This window comes from Protopterus annectens, chromosome 16.part0 (assembly GCF_019279795.1).
Source record: "Protopterus annectens isolate FY-2018-M chromosome 16.part0, PAN1.0, whole genome shotgun sequence".
NCBI classification, from domain to species: Eukaryota; Metazoa; Chordata; order Ceratodontiformes; family Protopteridae; genus Protopterus; species Protopterus annectens.
In genome coordinates this window covers 176,872,419-176,893,177 of record NC_056750.1, presented here as the reverse complement: position 1 = coordinate 176,893,177, position 20,759 = coordinate 176,872,419, and the positions used below count along the sequence as shown (strand labels likewise).

General features: G+C 39.0%; 1 protein-coding gene across 1 annotated transcript in view; it reads right to left on the bottom strand.

Annotated features, from left to right (window-relative positions):
* LOC122790948 (extracellular calcium-sensing receptor-like) overlaps positions 1-20,759 on the bottom strand; it is a 190,554-nt gene that overhangs the window by 118,996 nt on the left and 50,799 nt on the right. Inside the window, exon 2 of the mRNA XM_044058653.1 lies at positions 1,097-1,933. Coding sequence (XP_043914588.1) covers positions 1,097-1,933 — 837 coding nt within the window. The remainder of the gene's footprint in view (positions 1-1,096; positions 1,934-20,759) is intronic.

Genomic DNA, 20,759 nt, shown 5'->3' with positions numbered 1-20,759 from the left:
ATGACTAGTCTGTCAGAAAACTAACTCAGCTCAGAAATGCATGCAGTAAATACTGTTACATGAATGATAGGCCACATAAAGTGAGAAATGGATATGAAGGGCTGTGTTTCCAGTGTGTAAGTATTGTCATTTCCACTATACAGTTTCATAGGATACCACATGATTATTTACATCCTGGTACTCTGCTATATGGAAAAGCTGCTAAATGTTTAAAGCTGCAGTACAGAAAGTTTCAGGTATGATGATACATTACAAGATGTTACAAATAAAATGATGTCATGGAGTCTATAAAAAGAAAAATAAAAAAATAACAGCTACATATCCATTGAGTCACATGGTGGCAGCATTAGTGATGTGATAACTGGCCTAACTAGTGGGTGATGGCAGGATGGTTAGTGAGTTATTTGCTCATACTCTGTCAGCAGAGTTTACATTTCTATGAAGATCAGATGAGATGCACTTGATGCAACTAGTTCAAATCCATATTTGGAAGTATGGCTGCCAGTGTTCTGTGCACTTTTTTGGAATGTAATAATAAAACAGTTGAATGATATAATATCTCAGAAACAAATTGTGGTTTTGTTGAAGACGGGGCTTTACTTTTCTAATATCTGAATGTGCTATGAAGTATTGCTTGGGTACATACATGTGCATGTGCATATTTTATACTTTGTATAATAAATACATTAGTTAAAATAGGATACTGGGTATATTAGCTTAGCCTAGTAAACTAAAAAGTAAATATTGAGAAATGGCAACCACAAAAACAACCACAAATGTCATCTACTGCAGTCATAAAGCATTCCTTAGTCATGTAGACAGACAGATCCATTAAACTTCTACATCTTTGCACAAAGCAGTTATAGTTTTGCTTATTTTGTGTCATACTAAATTAAATTAAAATTATTTTCAGTAATAAGAAATTATTTAGATTTGCCAAAAGTGGACTTATTAGAACCACTACAATGATAAACACTTGGTTAAAAAGGTTTGATAGCAATTTCAGTCTGTGTTACATGAACACATTCTTTATCTGGTATAAAAGTTTGTATTCAAGTTATATAACTTAAGTATTTGCCTTATCCACCAACCCTACCTGCCAGGGCTCAAAATGATTTATGTCAGGGCATGATCCATTTTCCAGCAAGCCATAACCTGGACAGCATGTAGACATATCATGCAAAGCCTGTCCAGTTACCAATGCTGCTTGATAAACATTGTAGGGTGTTGTTAGGGAAGAGATATCTGTGAAAGGGTTATTCAGTTCATTTAACTTTTCACTCCCATTGCAAAGCAGTGTTTCTTCATTTACTGCATTTCCCACAGGTTGACTGAAGTTATGCTGCCATTTACAACCAAAGGCCACCTCCCAAAACTCCTTCAGAAATATGTCATTTGGATATTTAAAAGGGCTAACATCCAGGAGGTGCTCTTTAAAGTCAGGCATTTCACCTTTTTGGGACACAAATCCAATGGCACCCTTTAATATTTTAATAAATTTTTTATTGGAAAAGATGGTAGAGAAAAACCATCCATCTGAAGCAAGCCAGATCTTGTTGGTAATGTTATGTTTGGATATAACCTCCATGACAGGATTTAAACCATCATCAGTTGAGAAGGCCAGAATGGCATTTGCAGATGATCCCTTGATAACATCAGTGATTCTCTGGATCTTCTTCTCATTGTAAACTACAGGAATTGATTCAAAGAATGCAATACAGGCTCCTGACTTGAGAAGCTCTTCTTTAACAGTCTGACTGCCCTGCTGTCCATAGTCACTTTCTTCTGCCAGAATTCCAACCCAGGTCCAGCCAAAATATATAAGCAGATGGGCTACGCCAATGGACTGAAATGTGTCACTGGGACTGGTGCGGAGGAATGAAGGAAACTGGTTCTTATTGCTTAGCAGGGCCACTGTTGAACCATAGCTAACCTAGAAGAAAAAATAATTTTAGAAGTCTGCAGAAATTATTAGGTATAATATATTTATGATAAGCTGCATTTTTATTATTCCTATTGGATTTATTTTATCACATTGCATAGTATGCTGGACCCACATTTATGAAGGTTGCAGACTGGTCTGAGGGACTGGGTATCAGAATTTGTCCACAGTGGCAGTGTTATCAGGAAGAACAGTATGAGGTAGAATGGTAGAACAGATAAATAATGCCCTCTGTGTTCTAATTGATTGTGCAGTGATTGGAAGACATGCAGTTTGACTGTGCTGAATGTTTGTTACTAGAGGTGTACACATGACTTGGGAATGAGATTCCAAGATACACCACATGTACATCATATAGCAAACAAAATAGTGAAAGGTAGGGGTGAAAAGTATTTACCAAAGATACCTTTAAGCTACATCACCTGAAGATTAGCAGCACTGCATGTACCAATAACCCTTGAAGAGCCCAGAGTTACCCATAGTATTTTCAGGTCATCCCTGAAGTTACTGACAAATGGAGTAAGGAAGTGCCAGACCCAACATCAGCACTAGTGCTGCAGAAAGATATGTCTCTGTCAACGGACAGGACACACAGGTGCCCAGCAGGCACTAGGTGGGCTGTCTGAACGTGGGAAATGAACGAACAGAGTAATCAGAGAACTCCACAGGATCCTCCTTTACTGGTCTGGTTATGTACATAGTATAATATATCACAGTTTGTGGCAGAGTTACAAAAAACAAAAAAATACAATTCAAACATAATTGAATTATGCAATACACTGTGGAACCCCATTTACATACCAGCTGCATATCTTGACTCCTCAAGGTATGCAGTTGTATAAGTTCTAGTTTACGGGTGCATGGTTCATCTATGAATTGTGCAGGAGTGCGTTATGTTGTCTGTGCTGTACACCAGTCCTCTGTAGTTGTAGATCATTATTATAATTCAAGCTCCTTCTTGGGAAGGGAAATACATAAATTATACTTTCAACCATGAACAAAACCCAGATCCTAGTTTTTATTCAGCATCTGTTTGTACAATTTTTCTCCACCAAAAAGATGCTCTACGGTTAAGGATAAGTCCACCAAATAAGTAGTACAAAAAAGCAGCAGGAGATCAAGTCCTGTCATCACGGAGATGTGTGAAACAATTATTAATTTTTTTATTGGACAGAGGAGCTGATGAAAGCTTTTTCAAATGCTTCTTCAGATATTTGACATAATTAACTTCTAATACCATGTAAACACATTATGTACATCTCACATGATCACACTAAAACCTGCCATTGGTTCAAAACTTTTTCAAGGTGTTTTAAAACCACAAACCATTCAGTTAGTATCATACATAAATTCTGTCATTAAACAAATATATACAAACAAAATATATATATAGTATCATACATAAATGCTGTCATTAAACAAATATATACAAAAAAGAATATATATATATATATATATATATATATATATATATATATATTTGAAAATGCATAACTTACATATATAAAAACTTTTCTGTATGTTTGCTTAGAGATCAGCTAGTGTACTTCTTTCTATTATAAAATAGGTCTTATACTATTAGTATCATTTAAGCCCAGATGTATACAGTCCTCATTAAACTGATCACAAATGGCTTTGGGTCAAGGGGCCTAGACAGCCTAGACAAAGCATCAGATGTGACATAATATTTCCTAATATGAGCTTTAAGACATAGAACTTTCACTCTTAAATAAGGGTATTACCTTTATAACTGCTAATAAAGGAAACCTTGTTAATTCCCTCACTGAACTTACATTATTTACTTGACAACAAAATCTCAAACTACAATTTCCTGAGAAACCTAACAGAGCATTGAAAAGGCTTATAAGAAATCCAGTATGCTTATTTCAATAACCAATAGCACTTTACAGGCTTTTCAAAATGTCTGTGAGAAAGAAATATATTCTCTATTTTTAAATGATACATAACTTAAGAAAGGTTTGGTTTAATTTGTCTAATGCTGAAAAAGTAGCACGTGATTTGTTGTTACATAATCAAGATAGAGCCATTAAGTGTTCTGGTGAAGGTGGAGCTTTATTGATAATGAACAAATATTTTTCTGCCGATGATGACATTTTTAAATTGTTGCATTATATGGATTACTTTGTTTTAGGTAAATATCATTAGGAAGGTAAATAGTGATGTATATAATTTACAACTACCTGACAATCTGATCTAGATTTGTTAAATTATTTTTATATACCACAATTACACCCATTTATAACGGTCTGCTGAAAATCCATAAAAATGCTGCCATTCCACCAATGAGACCCAATGTCACCTCTACAGATCTGATCACACAACCCATGTTTGTACACCTTGAAAAATCTCTGAAGCAATATTTACATTTTTCTCATAGTTATATAGAGGGTAGTTATGTTTTCTGCATCAAATGACAGTCATATCATGATAGAACTTGTTATTTATTTGTAACCTTGGATGTTGAATCCTTTTTACTGTGATTCCAAATGGCATAGGAGTTATACTGATGCAATGCCCTACTCAGGCAAAGAATAAAAGCTAAATAAACTGGGAATAAACCCCCATGTCACCTGTTGTATTGACAAATAGCTCACAGATAGGATGCAGAAAATCAAAACCGGGCAAGTCACCTCCACAAAAAAGATCAGACACTAGTGGAGTCTCCCAGAGTTGTGTACTGGGATCTCTTTTGTTTGGCATCTACTTTCCTGAAGTAAAGCAATTCCAAAAGGTTCTGTCTGACTAGGTTTGCAGATGACTAACCTAGGCACATTAATTGAATCCCCAAATGACTTAGCCATCCTGTAAGAAGGTCTGTCTCAGATAAATAACTGATGCCAAAATCATGTTCTGAAAATAATGCCAAAAATGCATTGTTGTGCCCTTTGTGAAGCCATGTATCCCAGGGAACTGCCACATTGGCAATACGACCTTAAGAGTTGACCCAGTTGTTCAGGATTTGGGAACTTATGTGGGCAGTAACCTAACTTTTAACCAGCATGTGTCTATTGTTGCAAGAAAGTCCTTCTGTATTGCACAGCTTATAAACAAAGGGATTGTATCTAGATCTAGGGATGTTATTGTCCCCCTTTACTCAGTCCTCATAGGCAAATCATTGAATATAATGCCTCCTTTGGTATGTATTGGTCCAGACACATGCAATAACTGCAACACCCACAGAGCTATCTTGCTAAAAGGATACAAGTCCCAAACAACATGTCCTGCATGGACCAATTCAAAGCCCTGTCATTATACTTGGAATCCTACAGGCTTCTAAGAGGTGACCTGTGCCTGACTTACAAGGCATCCTCCAAACCATTACTACTGGATTTACTGCACATCAGCAAGTTAAAAGGCATCAGAAATACTTGGTCTAAAAAAGAAAAGAAAAGAAAAAAGAACAAAGAAAAGAAGTGATCAGAATAAGATCTATAAATCATCCTAAGACCTTTAGTGGTTGAGATAGCCTTGAAATGTTACTATTGAAATACCAATACTCTTAATGTGTTAATTTTATAAGATTACCTTGATGATCTAATGTATTTTTAACATTATATAATAGTATGTGATGTTGAATTTCTTCCTTTCTGTGTATATATTCTTAAAAAAACATGAACTACATGGTGTAGGGATCTAAACCTCTTCTGCAACTTCAACAGAATAGTTTGGAGGAACAGGTATATCCCTCAGAGGATACCACTGTTGTGGAGCAGACTCCGCGACCACATAAAGCAAAGATCATCCATGTCCATATTCAAGTGCAATTTAGATTTATGGATGAGAAACAGAAAATTTACCCCAGGGCTTCCCCCTCTACTGATAATAGACAGAGGCAGCAGCTGAATGCTTGATCCAAAGCATGGGTCCCCACATACCATCTGTAATATGATCCCAGTTATTCTCATTAGGAGTAATATATAAGTATCAACCATAGGATGGGTAAGACCAATCTGTAGCCAAATGGGATAGGTTATTTTGAGCACAAAACTGGCTAGGCTTAAAATGGCCAGCAAAAGTATCTAGCCTAGTACTTAGATATGAACATATATAAGGGAATATCTGTTAGTGTTTCCTGGTACGAATGATGCAGAAATCAATACTGTCAGTGAAATGCTATTAATTATTTTAACTAATAATGTTCTTTTTGTGTTTTTTTTTTAGGATAAATATTTTTGAAGAAGAGTGGCAGCGCCTAAAACAGCATGTGTTAGGACTACAGAAAAGATATGTGGCTGAGCCAGGTATGGAAATAAGGTACATAAGGAAAGCTGGTGGTGGAATGCAGAAGTGCAGGAAGTAATCAAAAGAAAGAAAGAGTGCAGGAAGAAGTGGGAGATTGAAAAGACTGACCAAGCTAGAAAGGACTACTGGTTGGCTAACAAAGAAACTAAGAAAGAAGTTGCAATAGCAAAGAATAGGGCATCAGAGGCACTCTATCAGCTTCTGGAAAGTGACACAGTAAGGGGCACAAAGAAACTATACCAGGTTGCAAGGCAAAGACATAAAGATAAAGAAGATAGTCAGACACCCTTCATAAGGGATTCCAGCAACAACCTGCTTACCAGCCCACAGGACATCAAAGGCAGATGGAAGGAGTATTTCCAGCAGCTTCTGAATGAAGAAAACCCCACAGAAGTGGTACTGCCCCAGAAACAGCCTGCAATGATAGTAGAAGAGGAGCCCAGCTTAGAAGAAGTAAGAGCAGCACTAAGGAAAATGAAGTCAGGGAAAGCAGCAGGCTCAGATGAGGTCACAGCAGATATGATAAAGATGCTGGGTGAGCTAGGGGAGAGATGGCTCCTGAGGGTACTAATTGCAGTGTGGAGAGAAAGGTGTATTCCAGATGACTGGAGAATAAGCATACTTGTGCCAGTGTACAAGAACAAAGGGGACATCCACAACTGTGGACAGTACAGAGGCATCAAACTCCTACCACATTGCATGAAAGTTCTGGAGAGGGTGATTGATAAACGGATACGCAGAATAGTAGACTGTAAGATGGGAGATGAACAGTTCGGATTCAGATCAGGATGCAGCACAATTGACCCGATGTTTGCATTGAGACAGATACTTGAGAAGAAACTAGAGAAGAGGAGAGAGTCAAACTGGGCTTTCCTAGACTTGGAGAAAGCATATGACAAGGTCCCAAGAAAGCTGATCTGGACAGTACTGTGGTAGTTTGAAGTCCCAGAAATATTGGTAGAATTAGTACAGGCTATGTACAAGGACCCAGTGACTCAAGTACGAACAGTGTTTGGCCTCACTGAGGGGTTCCCAGTGGGAGTGGGTGTACACCAGGGTTCAGCTCTGAGCCCACTGCTGTTCATACTGGTAATGGACTACATCAGCAAACAGGTTGGAGGGGTCAGAGCAACAAAGCTGCTGTATTCAGACGATGTGGCATTACAGGCAGACTCTGATCTAGAACTTCAGCAAAGGATAGGAGAATGGAATGCAAAACTGAAGGCACATGGGATGAAACTAAGCACAGATAAGACAGTGGTAATGGCAGCAGATTGGGGAAATCAGAAGAAGCTGAGAATAGAGATAGATGGGAAGATAGTGGAACAGGTAAACAGCTTCTGGGAGGGGTGGTTGAGGAGAAGGGTAGTCTGAATGAAGAGGTCAAAGCTAGAATCAGAGGGGCTGCAGCCAACTGGCATAGAGTATCAGGTGTAGTATATGACAGAAGAATGCCAAAGAAGCTGAAAAGTAAGGTGTACAAGACAGTGGTGTGACCAGTACTACTGTATGGTACAGAAACCTGGGCAGTAAAGGCAGAACAGTTGAAGAAGCTAGAGGTGATGGAAATGAAGTGCCTGAGAAAGGTGGTAGGATGCACACTGCGGGACAGGCGAAGAAATGAGGACATAAGAGCAGAAGCCAAAGTAGCTCCAATTGCAGAAAAGATCAAAGAGAACAGATTACGATGGTATGGGCACATGTGTAGAAAAGCAGAAGACAATCTGGTGAGGCAGATTTGGGACAGACAGGAAGAAGGTAAGAGGAAGTGAGGGCATCCAGCAAAGAGGTGGATGGATTGTGTGAAAGAAGATTTGCAACAGTCAGGCATGAGTGTTAAAGAAGGCAGGAGAGTGGCACTGAATCGAGAGAGTTGGTGACAGTTAATACGATTCCCCGACCCCATGTAAATGGGAAAAAGGGGATGATGATGATGATGATTTTTGCAAACTAAAGATATGGTCATGGGCATGCCCATAGCCAATACTTATGTTAATTTAGCATCAGCTACCTGGGAGAATAATTTTCTCTTTAATGACAGTAATGAGTTCTTGAATTAATTATTCTTTTTTAAAAGGTTTGTGGATGATGTTATCATTTTATGGGGTGATGATCTGCATAGTCTAGGTTAATTTATAACTTTTTTAACACATACTACTATTAGTTTAAATTTTCAGTTAACATATTCAAGGGCTTATATTAATTTCCTGTAGCAAAATCTATTGAAAAACTGTCTTTATGAAGGAGACTAGAAAAAGAAAACATGTATATATGCAAAACTAGTATTTATCTCCCACACAATTTTTTAAATATTGCTGGGGGTCAAATGCTGCATAATTAAAGATTAAGTACTGATGATTATTACATGAGTACCTAGGTGCACTGACTGATGAGTTTCCACCCAAAGGCTATAATACATCTTTATTAATGAAAAAAAAAACAGCTAAAACTTTTACAATGTCAAGGGAAAGCTAAACCAGCATTTCAGATACATGCATCTGGAGCATTTCTCCCCAGGCCTCCACTGAAAATAGTTTCTGTCCCTGTTGAACTTTTTGTTAAATAAATAAATAATAAAGAAATATATCACCTCATAATGTTCAGAACAATAAGCAAGGCATGACATTTATTTGCACATGTAAAAGACATATTTCATGTTAAAGGGATTATACAACTATATTGCCACATTCTGAAAGTATTGAATACATCTAAGAATATTATCTATGATCAATCCACTTTTTTGATTTAAAAAAGCTCATAATTTAAAATAATTGTGTTATAAAGGACAAAAGAGTTATATAAATAGAAGATCCAGTCAAAGACCAGTTTTATTGGTAATAAATTTATTCTTTGTAAACATATTCTTTAAGCAAATACCTTCACCCATCCAGTGACTAATAAAATTTATAAATTCAAACACTTTGTAGACTGTGACCCCACAAACATTATCTACCATGTAAAATGCCAAGTATGAACTGCATTCAATATAGGCAAGATAAATTGCAAGTTAAAAGAACATATATGTAACTATATATCAGACATTAGGAGGCAAATCAATGTGAATGTACTAGCATGCAGTAATAACTGACATGACACTTATGTTTCAATTTGTTTCAATTTATGATACTAGAAATAATATTTGAAAATAAAAGTAATGGTGACATAATAGGTAGAAATGAGTGAGCAGGTAATTGTTGAATCAGGGTCTACATACATCCGACGTAAATAACACTAATAGTACAAAACCTGTTTTAAAACAGAAAGTACAATAGCTGAGCTGTTAAGTAGACATAAAGAACATTTTTTATGCATACAATTATGCATTTTCCACATATATTATTTTTCAATTTTTGCATGTGTTTGTTAATGACAGCATTTATTTATAATACTAATTGAACGGCTTATGGTTTTAAAACACCTCAAAAATGTTTTGAACCAATGGCTGGTTTTATAGTATTAGAAGTTGATTATGCTAGATATGTGAAGAAGCATTTACAAAAGTTTTCATTAGCTGTCTAATATATTTTTTTAATAAATTTCTGTGCATATCACTATGGTGACTAGAATCAATTTCTTGCTGCATTTTTCATATAATTTGACTACTAGAGAAGGCATGACAAGAAACTTAATTATAAGAAAACATGTATTTCCTACTTTGCAAGAACGCATAATTTAGAAAATAGAACCTTAAAGAGTTTATGAAAATTATACACCTTAAATAGAAAGCTTTCTCAACAATCTGACAGTTTAATTACTTTGCAGACTAGAACAAAAACTTAAAAATGAAAATGATTAAACAATGTCACTGAAGAGACCATTGCAAAGAAGGATAATTTAGAAACTCCATCTAGAGAATAAGTATAGGACCATCGGGTCTATATTAGAACATTGAAGTTTCACAACTTCGAATGTTCTAATATTGACCCCTATTCAGCGAACACTGAAACTAGCAAAGCTGCAGAACACCGAATTTCTTCCTAGGGAAGGAATTTGGTTGGCCATTCCTGTGGCTTTGCTATGTTCAGCACTGTGGTGGAAAGTTATGGGTCAGGATCAGGTAAGTGTGCGATTGTGTGGACGTGAGGGTTAGGGCGCGGGGTAGGTGAGTTAGAGTTAGGGTGCTGTTCTGCATGTTCGATGTTGTCAGCATTCGCTGAATAGGGGTTGATATTAGAACATTCGACGTTTTAAAAAAATCGATGATCTAATATAGACCCGGACCATCAACATCTCCAGCCTTGCATTCAAAGCTATGAAATGTATCACAGCAGAGTTCAATTATGAAAACATTGGCAGCTTAACTGATCTAGGCCCCAATCAGTTTGATTTTGTGAAGGACAGATCCTGGCTCTTTTAACATGCAAACTTCTTAGAAAAGTTTATAAGGGTTACAGACAAGGATCACTCTTTGCACACTGCTTGTCTCATGCTGGTCAAGGTTTTTGACACTATCTACCATGTTGATATTACTGGAAAAAATAGATACACTTAATGTAAGCCCCTACACAGTCCAACAGATTCCAGGTTGATAAAGTTACTGATACCTTCTTTGAGCATAGAATTGTAACCACAGGGATGAGTGATGGACCCTATCCTGTTTGACATTTATTTTGCATACACCCAAGCCAATATCCCAGAATCCTGGTTGATCACATTGGTTGAGGATTGCAAGCCGGGTACTGTTATCCATTCCTCCACTGATACTAAGCCATTTCAACAATGGGCTACAATATGTACATACCTGGTACAGTCACAAGTGGAATTCAAATAGGTGCAGCACAGTACTATTTTAGCAAAAAAGCTGTTCCCATCTCACGTGCTATAAATGGTACTCCTCTTCAGACAAAAATAGTCATAACAGACTTGGGTGTTTATGCAGATAAATCTCTCCCATTTGGTCTTGTTTCCATCATAGTCAGTATATCCTGTCTGGCTCTGTTAATTTTCAATGGAATATCCTAAAGATCCAAAGAAAATATTCCTATTATTGTACTGTTCCCTTATCGGACCCATCATTGTATATAGTAGTATGTGCAAATCCAAGCATATCACAGAACTGAAAAGGCCCCAATGAGTTTTAAACAAAATAATTAAAGGTATTAAACTTGACAACTTTCTGAATAGCGTAATATGACTCTCCTTATGCTCATTAGCTTGCTGGTTGCTCTAAGGTGAGCTGTGACTCGCTTTTTGAGTCACAAAAGACCCAGTCCTATCTGACCTTCTATTTCTTCACAAAAATCAGTGGCTGTACACTAACATCCTCACTAGGGATCTAATCCTTATCAACATAAACAAGCCTCACTGGGGGGATAGGTTCTTAATTCAAAGTATTCCCAACATATGAACTAAATTACTACCACAGGTCAAACAAAATATGACTTTGGTTACCTTTAAGGCAATTCTTGATAACTAGATCAGTAAACACACATTAACACAAGTTCTCATGCATTGCTTTGCTTAATTGGGGAAATGAAAGCTATTAAGTGCTTGAAAATAGTAACAAGAACTTTCAATACTGTCTACTAAATGTGTATGGCTAGGCATCATTTGATCCCAGTGATTGGCTGTGTTTTATGTGCCTGTGAAAACAGAACCAATAAAAAGAATATTTATTATTCAGAACCACCAGTGGGATCAGAAGGTTAATATCTTTTGCAGTTTGCTTTTTTTTCTCATTTCTTAAAAGTAATGGTATACAAAAATTATGAAGAAGAAAACTTGAAATGTGTAACATTTCCCACCATACCTATTACCCACAGAGCACAATCATAAAGTTTCCGTTATAAACAAACACATTCAAAAACTGAGAAAACTAATAATCTCATGCATATCAAACTAGCCCTAAGTGGAGACATCCACCCCAACCCTGGCCCTACCATCTCCAACCCCAATCCTTATAATCAGACTAGAAACCACAACTTCTCCCATATTACAGCCAATAGAAAGCCAAGTGACTTCCTTCTACTAAGCCTAAATATTAGAAGTATATCCAGCAAAGTCCATGAACTCCATGCCACCATTGACTTATACTCCCCAGATATTGTCATCCTGACAGAAACCTGGCTAAAACCTCACATTACCAGTGAGCAAATACTCCCTACAGGTTACGGCATACTAAGAGTAGACCGCTAAACAAAAGGAGGGGTGTAGCTATAATATTTAAACAGCATCTAAACATCCAGATCTTAAAATCATCAGCTCCACAAATAGGCAATGAAGAAATAATATATACCAACCTCAAAATTAACCAAAACAAAACCATCAACATAATTGGATGCTACTTCCCACCTGGCCAAAACATCCCTCCACTAGAAAACCTCCTCAGCTGGTCTACCCACCATCTCCCCCAAGAAACTATCATCTTAGGTGATTTCAATATTGACTGGCAATCCTGTTCTGGCAACAATCCAACCCATCATGTACACCTTCATGGCTTCACCCAACTAGTCCAGTCACCAACAAGGATAAATAAAAACTCCATTAAGCACACTACCCTGGATTGGATACTAGTCAGTAAGAACCCCCAGTCATATATAACAGGCTGCTTATCAGATAGCCTCAGTGATCACTCCCCAACATTCCTACTCAAAAAATACCTGTACCAAGCTAAACCTGTCATCTATCGTCAAATACGTAAAAAAATAAACTTTAACCCACTCACATTCATCTCATCCCTCAAAGAATGTAACTGGCATGCTCTAAAGTACCTCAGTCTAGATGACACAGTTGCATTTTTTAATACTACCTTCCTGAACATCCTTAATTACCATGCCCCCATAAGATTTTCCAGAACCAAAGCACAACCCTCCCCATGACTACAGTAAACCACTAAGTCAGAAATGAAAAACAGGGATAAAGCCTGGGAGCACTGGCGCAAAACCAAAACCCCCGCAGCTAGACAAACATTCCTAGAACTACGCAATAGAGTCAAAAAGCTAATAAAACGGGACAAATTCCAATACTACCAGTCTGCCCTAGACTCCTCACAACACAGCCCCAAACAATTCTGGTCCTCCATAAATTCCATCCTCCACCCAGGTAAAGTCAGTACCCCTCCTCCTAACATCCCTCACTCCTCAGAAAATATTGCTACCTCATTCAACACACACTTCACCCAAACCATACTATCACTAGCTAAACAACACAACTCCCCTTCCCTCCAACCCACACCTTCAACTAGTAATCTCCCCACTGCCTTCTCTTTTTCTCCTGTACCTACCTCCAACATAAAAAAAACTCTTAACTAAACTTAAACCCACCAAATTAGCAGCAGACAACCTCCCATGTGAATACCTACAAATCGCAGCTGATGCTCTGGCCTACCCAGTATCCATCTTGATTAACCGATCTCTGTCAGAAAGTTACGTTCCCACACTGTGGAAAGTCTTACATATAATTCCCCTCCACAAAGGCAGACCCTCTGCAGAACTAACCAATTACTGCCCCATAGCTATTCTTGCTCCACTCTCCAAAATACTAGAGAGATGCATACACTCTCAGGTCTCACACTACCTCCTTACTAACAACCTCCTTTCCAGTACTCAGCATGGTTTCCATCCAAACCATAGCACCACCACTGCCTTACTCTCCTTTACTAACACTATCCTTCAGCATAAAAACAATGGCTATCTCTCCTCTGCTACTTTCCTAGACCTATCTAAAGCATTTGACATGGTCCCACACAAACAACTTATCTCTGTCCTCAATAACCTATCCTTCTCACAATCAGTCACCAACTGGTTTCAGAGTTACCTGTCTGACCGCCAACAATCCGTTGTATGCCAGAATGACATATCTCCCCAACTACCTGTCTCCATAGGGGTTCCCCAAGGATCCATCCTTTGACCCCTACTTTTCTCTGTTTACACCAATAATCTAGCCTCTGCCACCAAACATGGCACACTCATCCAATACGCAAATGACTCAACCATCATCTGCTCAGCCCAGTCCCTACCCAAACTGCAAAAAGTCACACAGGAAGCCTTTTCCTCTCTTGAAACATGGTTATCCGATGCCCAATTAATACTCAACCCAAACAAAACTAAACTACTCATCTTCTAACCCACCAAACATACTCAAAACAACTCTCACTTTAACATCACAGCAAAAGACAACACCACTATATACCCAACTGAACACACCAAATTTCTAGGAGTGGAAATAGACAATAAACTAAAATTTGACATTCACATATCCATGACCATAAAAAAAGTCCACAAAAAACCAGGAGCATTATACAGAAATAAACAATTTCTCACCAAAGCAGCAAAGATTTCAATAGCAAATTCCCACCTTATCTCCACCCTACTTTATGCCTCTCCAGTATATACCAACCTAAGGCAATGTGATCTAAACAAGCTAGAGAGCTGCTACAACAAAATTGCCAAATTTGCCACAGGGGAATCCTACCGTAGTCACCACTGTCTCTTACTTGCTGAACTGGGCTGGCTTGAACTCCCTCACCTCCTTCAGTGGTATCAACTCTCACTCGCCCACAAACTAGTAAACCATCCACTAAATGTCCCATCCCTCCAGAATCTACTCCAACCCTATCGCACCAACAGACCACTAAGATCCAGCAACAAAAATCACTTGCAGATCACTAAAGCCAATAACTCTGCTGGTGAAGCACTATTCTCTTGCGCCATAGCCAAATTATGGAACTCACTCCCACCCACAATTACCTCCGTACCATCATGCACCAACTTCAAAACTTTATTAAAAGCACACCTAAAAACATGCTGGCTATGCCCTTGCAACTCCCACTCTAATATCATCCACCCCATCCAACTACTACCTTTCTTTCACCTCCACTAACTACCTTGATGATAGCAAGCTCAGATGCTCATAAGCCTTCTACTTATTATACAGCAGGAACTTCTCATTGTTACATTTGTTAATGCCTGTTATGTACTTCACAGATAAAGATTCTAGTTGTCTACTGATGTACTATGGTCTTCATCTGTAAATATGTTGTAAGTAATTTCTATGTTAAATTGTTAATCGCTATGTAATCCAATGTAACTACTGTCTGTTTATTTTACTGTGGAGCTTTTCTCCCCGGGCCTCTGCTGAAAATGGACCCACGTCCAGTCGGACATTCCTGGTCAACAAATTTAAATAAATAAAATAAAATAAAAATAAGTGTACTATAAACTGACAGAAGATGTATTGCATTGGATCCCTTGCCTGGATAAATGCTGCCCCTTTCTTGTTACATTTTTGATTTGTAAACAAAACTTTTAAAAAGATGATATTTACTAAGGGTTGAACCACAGGAAATGCCTGCACATCAGAAAATTAAAAAGAAAAAGATGGGGGCAATTCAATAAACCCTACATGGAGTGATTCTCCATGTAGGAATAGTCTTGTGGCCCAAACATGAAATATGGCTGCCGAGCAATCCAGGAAACAGGGCTGGGAGCGAGCAAGGGTGTGCGGACACCGTGCGAACATAGAGGTGGCTGCAGAGTGCAAATCACCTCATCTGCTGGAGAAAAACATGCAAATGAGGTGATTTTCTGATTCAGGAAAAAGAAAGGCATCTGTGTAGTTGCGTGTCTGCAGGAAAAATATAAGTGGTTACAAACCAAGTACTGGACTGTAAAATTTAAACATGGGCTGTAGCAGCCCAAATAAAAGGTTGTATATGTGACAGTAGCCATGCAAATGGCCAAATCTATGGCCATTGACATGAAAAAGTAATGCAATATATGAAAAATCAATATTTTTTTAATACATATGCCATGTTTAAGTGTCATGCAGTGTCGAGCAAACATGCTATTTAAAAAATAAATAAATAAAATGAGTAAAATATGAAATATAAAGGTATGCAAAGTTTATAGTGGCCAGCATGCACAGTCATACAATGGCAGGTTATAGTAGTAGCTAAGGAGATAGGACCTGGTGTAGCGCTGTATCCAGGGTATAAACAATCAGGTGTATGTGAATGAGCCAGGGTTACTGAATAGCAAAAAGACCACCATGTCCATAGGTACTAACTGTGGTAGGGCTAGAACTGTGTTGTTGTAGACAAAACAGGTAGGTACCATCAAAGGGGGGCACAGCATAGGTAAGTGGATTGGAGCTTAACGGCGTCTGGTTGTGCTCAGCTAAGCACAGCAAAGGGGGGGGGTGTCTGGATTGCTAAGCTATACTTAGCCCTGCTGCCTATATTTTAGCAACTTAAGAAAAGCTAAGCATGCCCATGTACAGAGGAAGGTCTAAACTGCTGAGCAATGGTTACACTAGCTCTACAGGTTTGCGCAAACTGCTTCTGGACTTAGCAGTAGAATAAACTGGGGGAAAAAATTAAAGGAAATAGCCTTGGAAAGCCAATCAAGTATAAATGACTGATAAGCCCTGTTCCATTGACACTGGCCCATTCAGACCCCTCAATAATATAGCTGGCAGGTGGACTGTATCATAGTCAGCCAATCACACAGGCTGCCTCTGCAGCACACCACTATAAAGTATGCAGACACCCTACAATCTGATTTTCCCACATACTCTGCACCATTGGAGTGCACACTTGGGAATTTTAACTGACAAACTTATAGAGGCTGCTGCTGCTCTGCTATATCTGTATGTGCTATAGGCTGAGGTCAGTGATGATGATGATGCTGACAATAGGCCCAGGCTGAGGAGGAGAATAGTGTTTAGGCCCAGCATAACCTATCAGGGGCTACATGAGCTGGAGATATTAGAGCACTACAGGGTGGGCAGGGACATACTACAGGAACTCATTGAGCTCTGCCGCCCTCATCTCAGACCCAGAGCCAACAGAGGGGAACCCATCCCACTGGAAACAAAAATATGTGTAGCCTTAAGAATACTAGCTACGGGCATTTTCCAAAGTCCTACTGGGGACATCATGGGAATCTCACAGGCATCCACATTCAGGGTTCTCCACCAGTTCCTGCATGTCATATTAATACATGCCAGTGAGAATATTTAGTTTCCCAGCACCCCTGAGGAGAAGACCAGTAATATGCATATCTTCCACTGTGTAGCACACTACTCAGAGGTACTGGGTGCCATAGACTGCACTTATGTGCACATCAAAGCACCAGCTGGTGAAGAGTGTAGAGTCTACATCAATGGCAAGGGGTATCACTCTATCAAATGCCAGGTCATATGCAATGCCAAGGACATTATCATCAATGTGTGTGCTGGCAGTTCTGGGCTGTGTACTGCATGCATCCAACACAGTTAGCCCTGAAGCACTGTCCTCTCAACTGCTGCAGGCACAAGGTAAGTCACACTTCTTAACAACAAATGAATGGGGTAGTAGACTGTGGTAGCATATGTATGGTATTGCTGTATGTATACAAGGGAATGGAGTGGGCTACCGGGATAGCAGCAGACAATGAACAGCTATATGGGGCAACAGGAAATCTCTGCCAAATACTGGCTGCTCCAGAATATGCAATAGGCCCCAAGCCACCAAAATCCACTGCACTATGTGAGGGACTTACAAACAGCGGGTTCATATGACAGATACATGGATGTCAATGTTGGAGTTCGATACATACCTCTCAACCTCTTCCAACAAGAAATTAGTACAAAGCCATAAAGAAATGTGGGACAGAGGCCCTAAAACAGGGGGAATTGTTAAATACTGCTCTTACAAATGTAGAAAGTTGATAGATTAACAGGTTTTGCAGTACCATGAATTATCTGAATGGTAAGAAGTCTGAAACTCAAATGTCTGTCATTATTTTCTAACTTGAGTCTTTAATGATTTGCTATTAACTTTCCAGACAACCACAATGTTATGAGACATGGACCAAAAATGTGAGGCAAACATCTGGACATTATGCAAAAATCTGTACCGTTGAGAGGTATGGTCCCCTACCCCCCACACAGCTGTGTTCCTATAGAACTGCAGTAACATTTATGTTTGTAAGGTAATAACAGCAGACCACACATTCCCAGGGCTGTCCCAATCAACTTGCTAACATGCTCCATTTCCACGATATGCATTGGTCAATGTGCTATGTATGTGCATGGTTAATAGTGTCAGGAAGTAGACAGCAATGACTGCTGGTTATTGTGGCTAACTGGGCTAAGTACATTATTGTGGGTCACAACGTCCATGGTTCGAGACTGATTGTGCCAACAGTTTTGCATGTCAGCTACACCTGCAGTACGAGTTTCACAGGCTGTCCAGAAGTCAATATTTGTTACTGCAGGAAAGCTGAACAATGGAAGATTAGGGGGCCACAGATATGGGCAGTACAGAGCTCTGAGTAACCTAAATGGTACCTACTAGAACAGCAGATTGTGACAAGTCAGTATAGTGCCAGGATACAAAGGCTTCCACATAACTGTGTCAGTACTCACACCAAGTCAGTGGGCACCGTCCATACCCCATGAATACCAAACTTTCTCAGAATGTCTACACGTATGCCTTATATATCTGTTCTTTTTGTCATAACATTGCATTGGTCTGGCAAAGTATTGGCAAAACAATATAGGTTGATATGAAAACATTAATGACAGGCAGCTGAGATGCAGACTTCATACCCATAAGAAAATGCAAGTTAATACAAAACCGGTCTACTAACTGTCTACGTTTGGAAGAGCAATATTAAGATGCTATCCACATGTCTGGGCCTGTGTCAAACTGCAATATATGGCTCTGTCAAGATATCTGGCTTTAATAATTTTAGAGGTATGGCCAACATGTAGCCTTAGAAGAACAGTGCAACACAAACCATCTGAGGACCACAGCAGATGTATGGGGCACAATACTGGCCAACCTGCTAAACAGGTACAGTCAGAGGTGTGTTGTTCGTAACCCTGTGCTTGATGTTACAACTTCTACCCCATTCACACCATAACTCCAACTACATAAGAGCAGTAACTGTGGACAAAGCCTGTGACTGGAGCACAGCAGGACTAAGGGCAACATATAAGAGGAAGGAGGAAACACTGGCCAGACAAATGTAGAATGTGCAGACTAGAACACTTTGTGCAGTAGCACAGGTGCCTTTCAGTGTATGCAGTGAGTAGACAAATGTCTGTCAACAGTTCCTCACATTAACCTATACTGATTGACATACCAGGACATCACAGTGCTGTGCAAAATGTAACTCACATAGTATGGAAAACTCTGCTCAGTCCAATACAGTCTGTACCCACCCTAGATATGACTCAGTTAATAAGGATAGCACATAGCCAGGAGATCCCTCAGCCACTGTATCAGTGAGGTCCTGAGCTGTTTACAGAGGTTCATCAGCTAATCGGTTGTAGCACACAAAATCCTAGACTGAAGTACAGGCAGATCTGGCCTGGAGTCTCACTCTTACTATTGATAGTCAGACTGGGCATGCTCCTACACCTAGGTAATTTAAGCCTATGTCTGAACCCACATCTGACTATACAACTGGGATGTACATATATCCCTTCTGCATACAGACAGCTGCTTACACCTTAACTGTCTATTCCCACCCCCATCACACGTTTACCCCTATCTATCCATATGTGGTACATATAAGTTTATCTGCATCGGCTTAGTGTGACATACATATAGATATATAGGTAACATATACAAATATATCAGTTATAGAGAGGCAGAGATGGATAACTATTATGTTGTTGAACATTTACAAGTTTGAACGTCATATGGTCAAAGCCATATGTTCGAACTTGCAAACATTCAAAAACGTAAAAAATAAAATAAAAAACAGAAAAAACTTACTTGACAGTTGAAGACAGTTGACTGTATCATTTATCTCCGTTTGCAAGAGCAATATGTAAAAAGTGTCCCTATGTTTGGGCCTATATCCCACCAGTATTGAAGGCTTTGTCCACATTTGTCATTCTAAGAGGATGAGAAGTATGCCCCAGGTATATAAGCTCTGTGGCACACACAATAAGGAGCAAACCAAAAATTCACGCACGGCAGATCAAACCAAAGTAGTAAAAAACAAAGCAAACCAAGCATAGAGGTTAGGGCAAGCAAAAACCTTCTTTTATTGTGGTATATTTAAACAAATAGCTGCAAACCGGTTTCGGCCTACACAATGGCCTTCATCAGTGCAAAAAGAGTTCTCATGTCACAATAAAAGAAGGTTTCTGCTTGCCATAACCTCTGTGCTGGCTCGTTTTGTGTTTTTGCACACACAATAAGGACATAGCACTATAGTACATGCAATTAGATAGGTAGAAGTTCTAATCTCAATACTGCCAACTGTGTGATTGTATGTGTCTGTGTATGCATATCCCCTGTAGCAGCGTGGCTGTCTTGTGTGTGTGTGTGTGTGTGTGTGTGTGTGTGTGTGTGTGTGTGTGTGTGTGTGTGTGTGTGTGTGTGTGTGTGTGTGTGTGCAATGGTTATACCATTTTGTGTAACTGTGTCACCCTGTTAACTCCACCAACACCAATCTATTCAGGGCTTACAGATGTCATCCACCTTAGATGCAGAGTTACACATTTTCAAACACAATAGCACTGTGGTGCATGCAATACGTATGGTGGACTATAGTATATATAACTAGATAGATAGGTGTTCTAATTCCAAAACTGGAAACTCTCTATACATTGT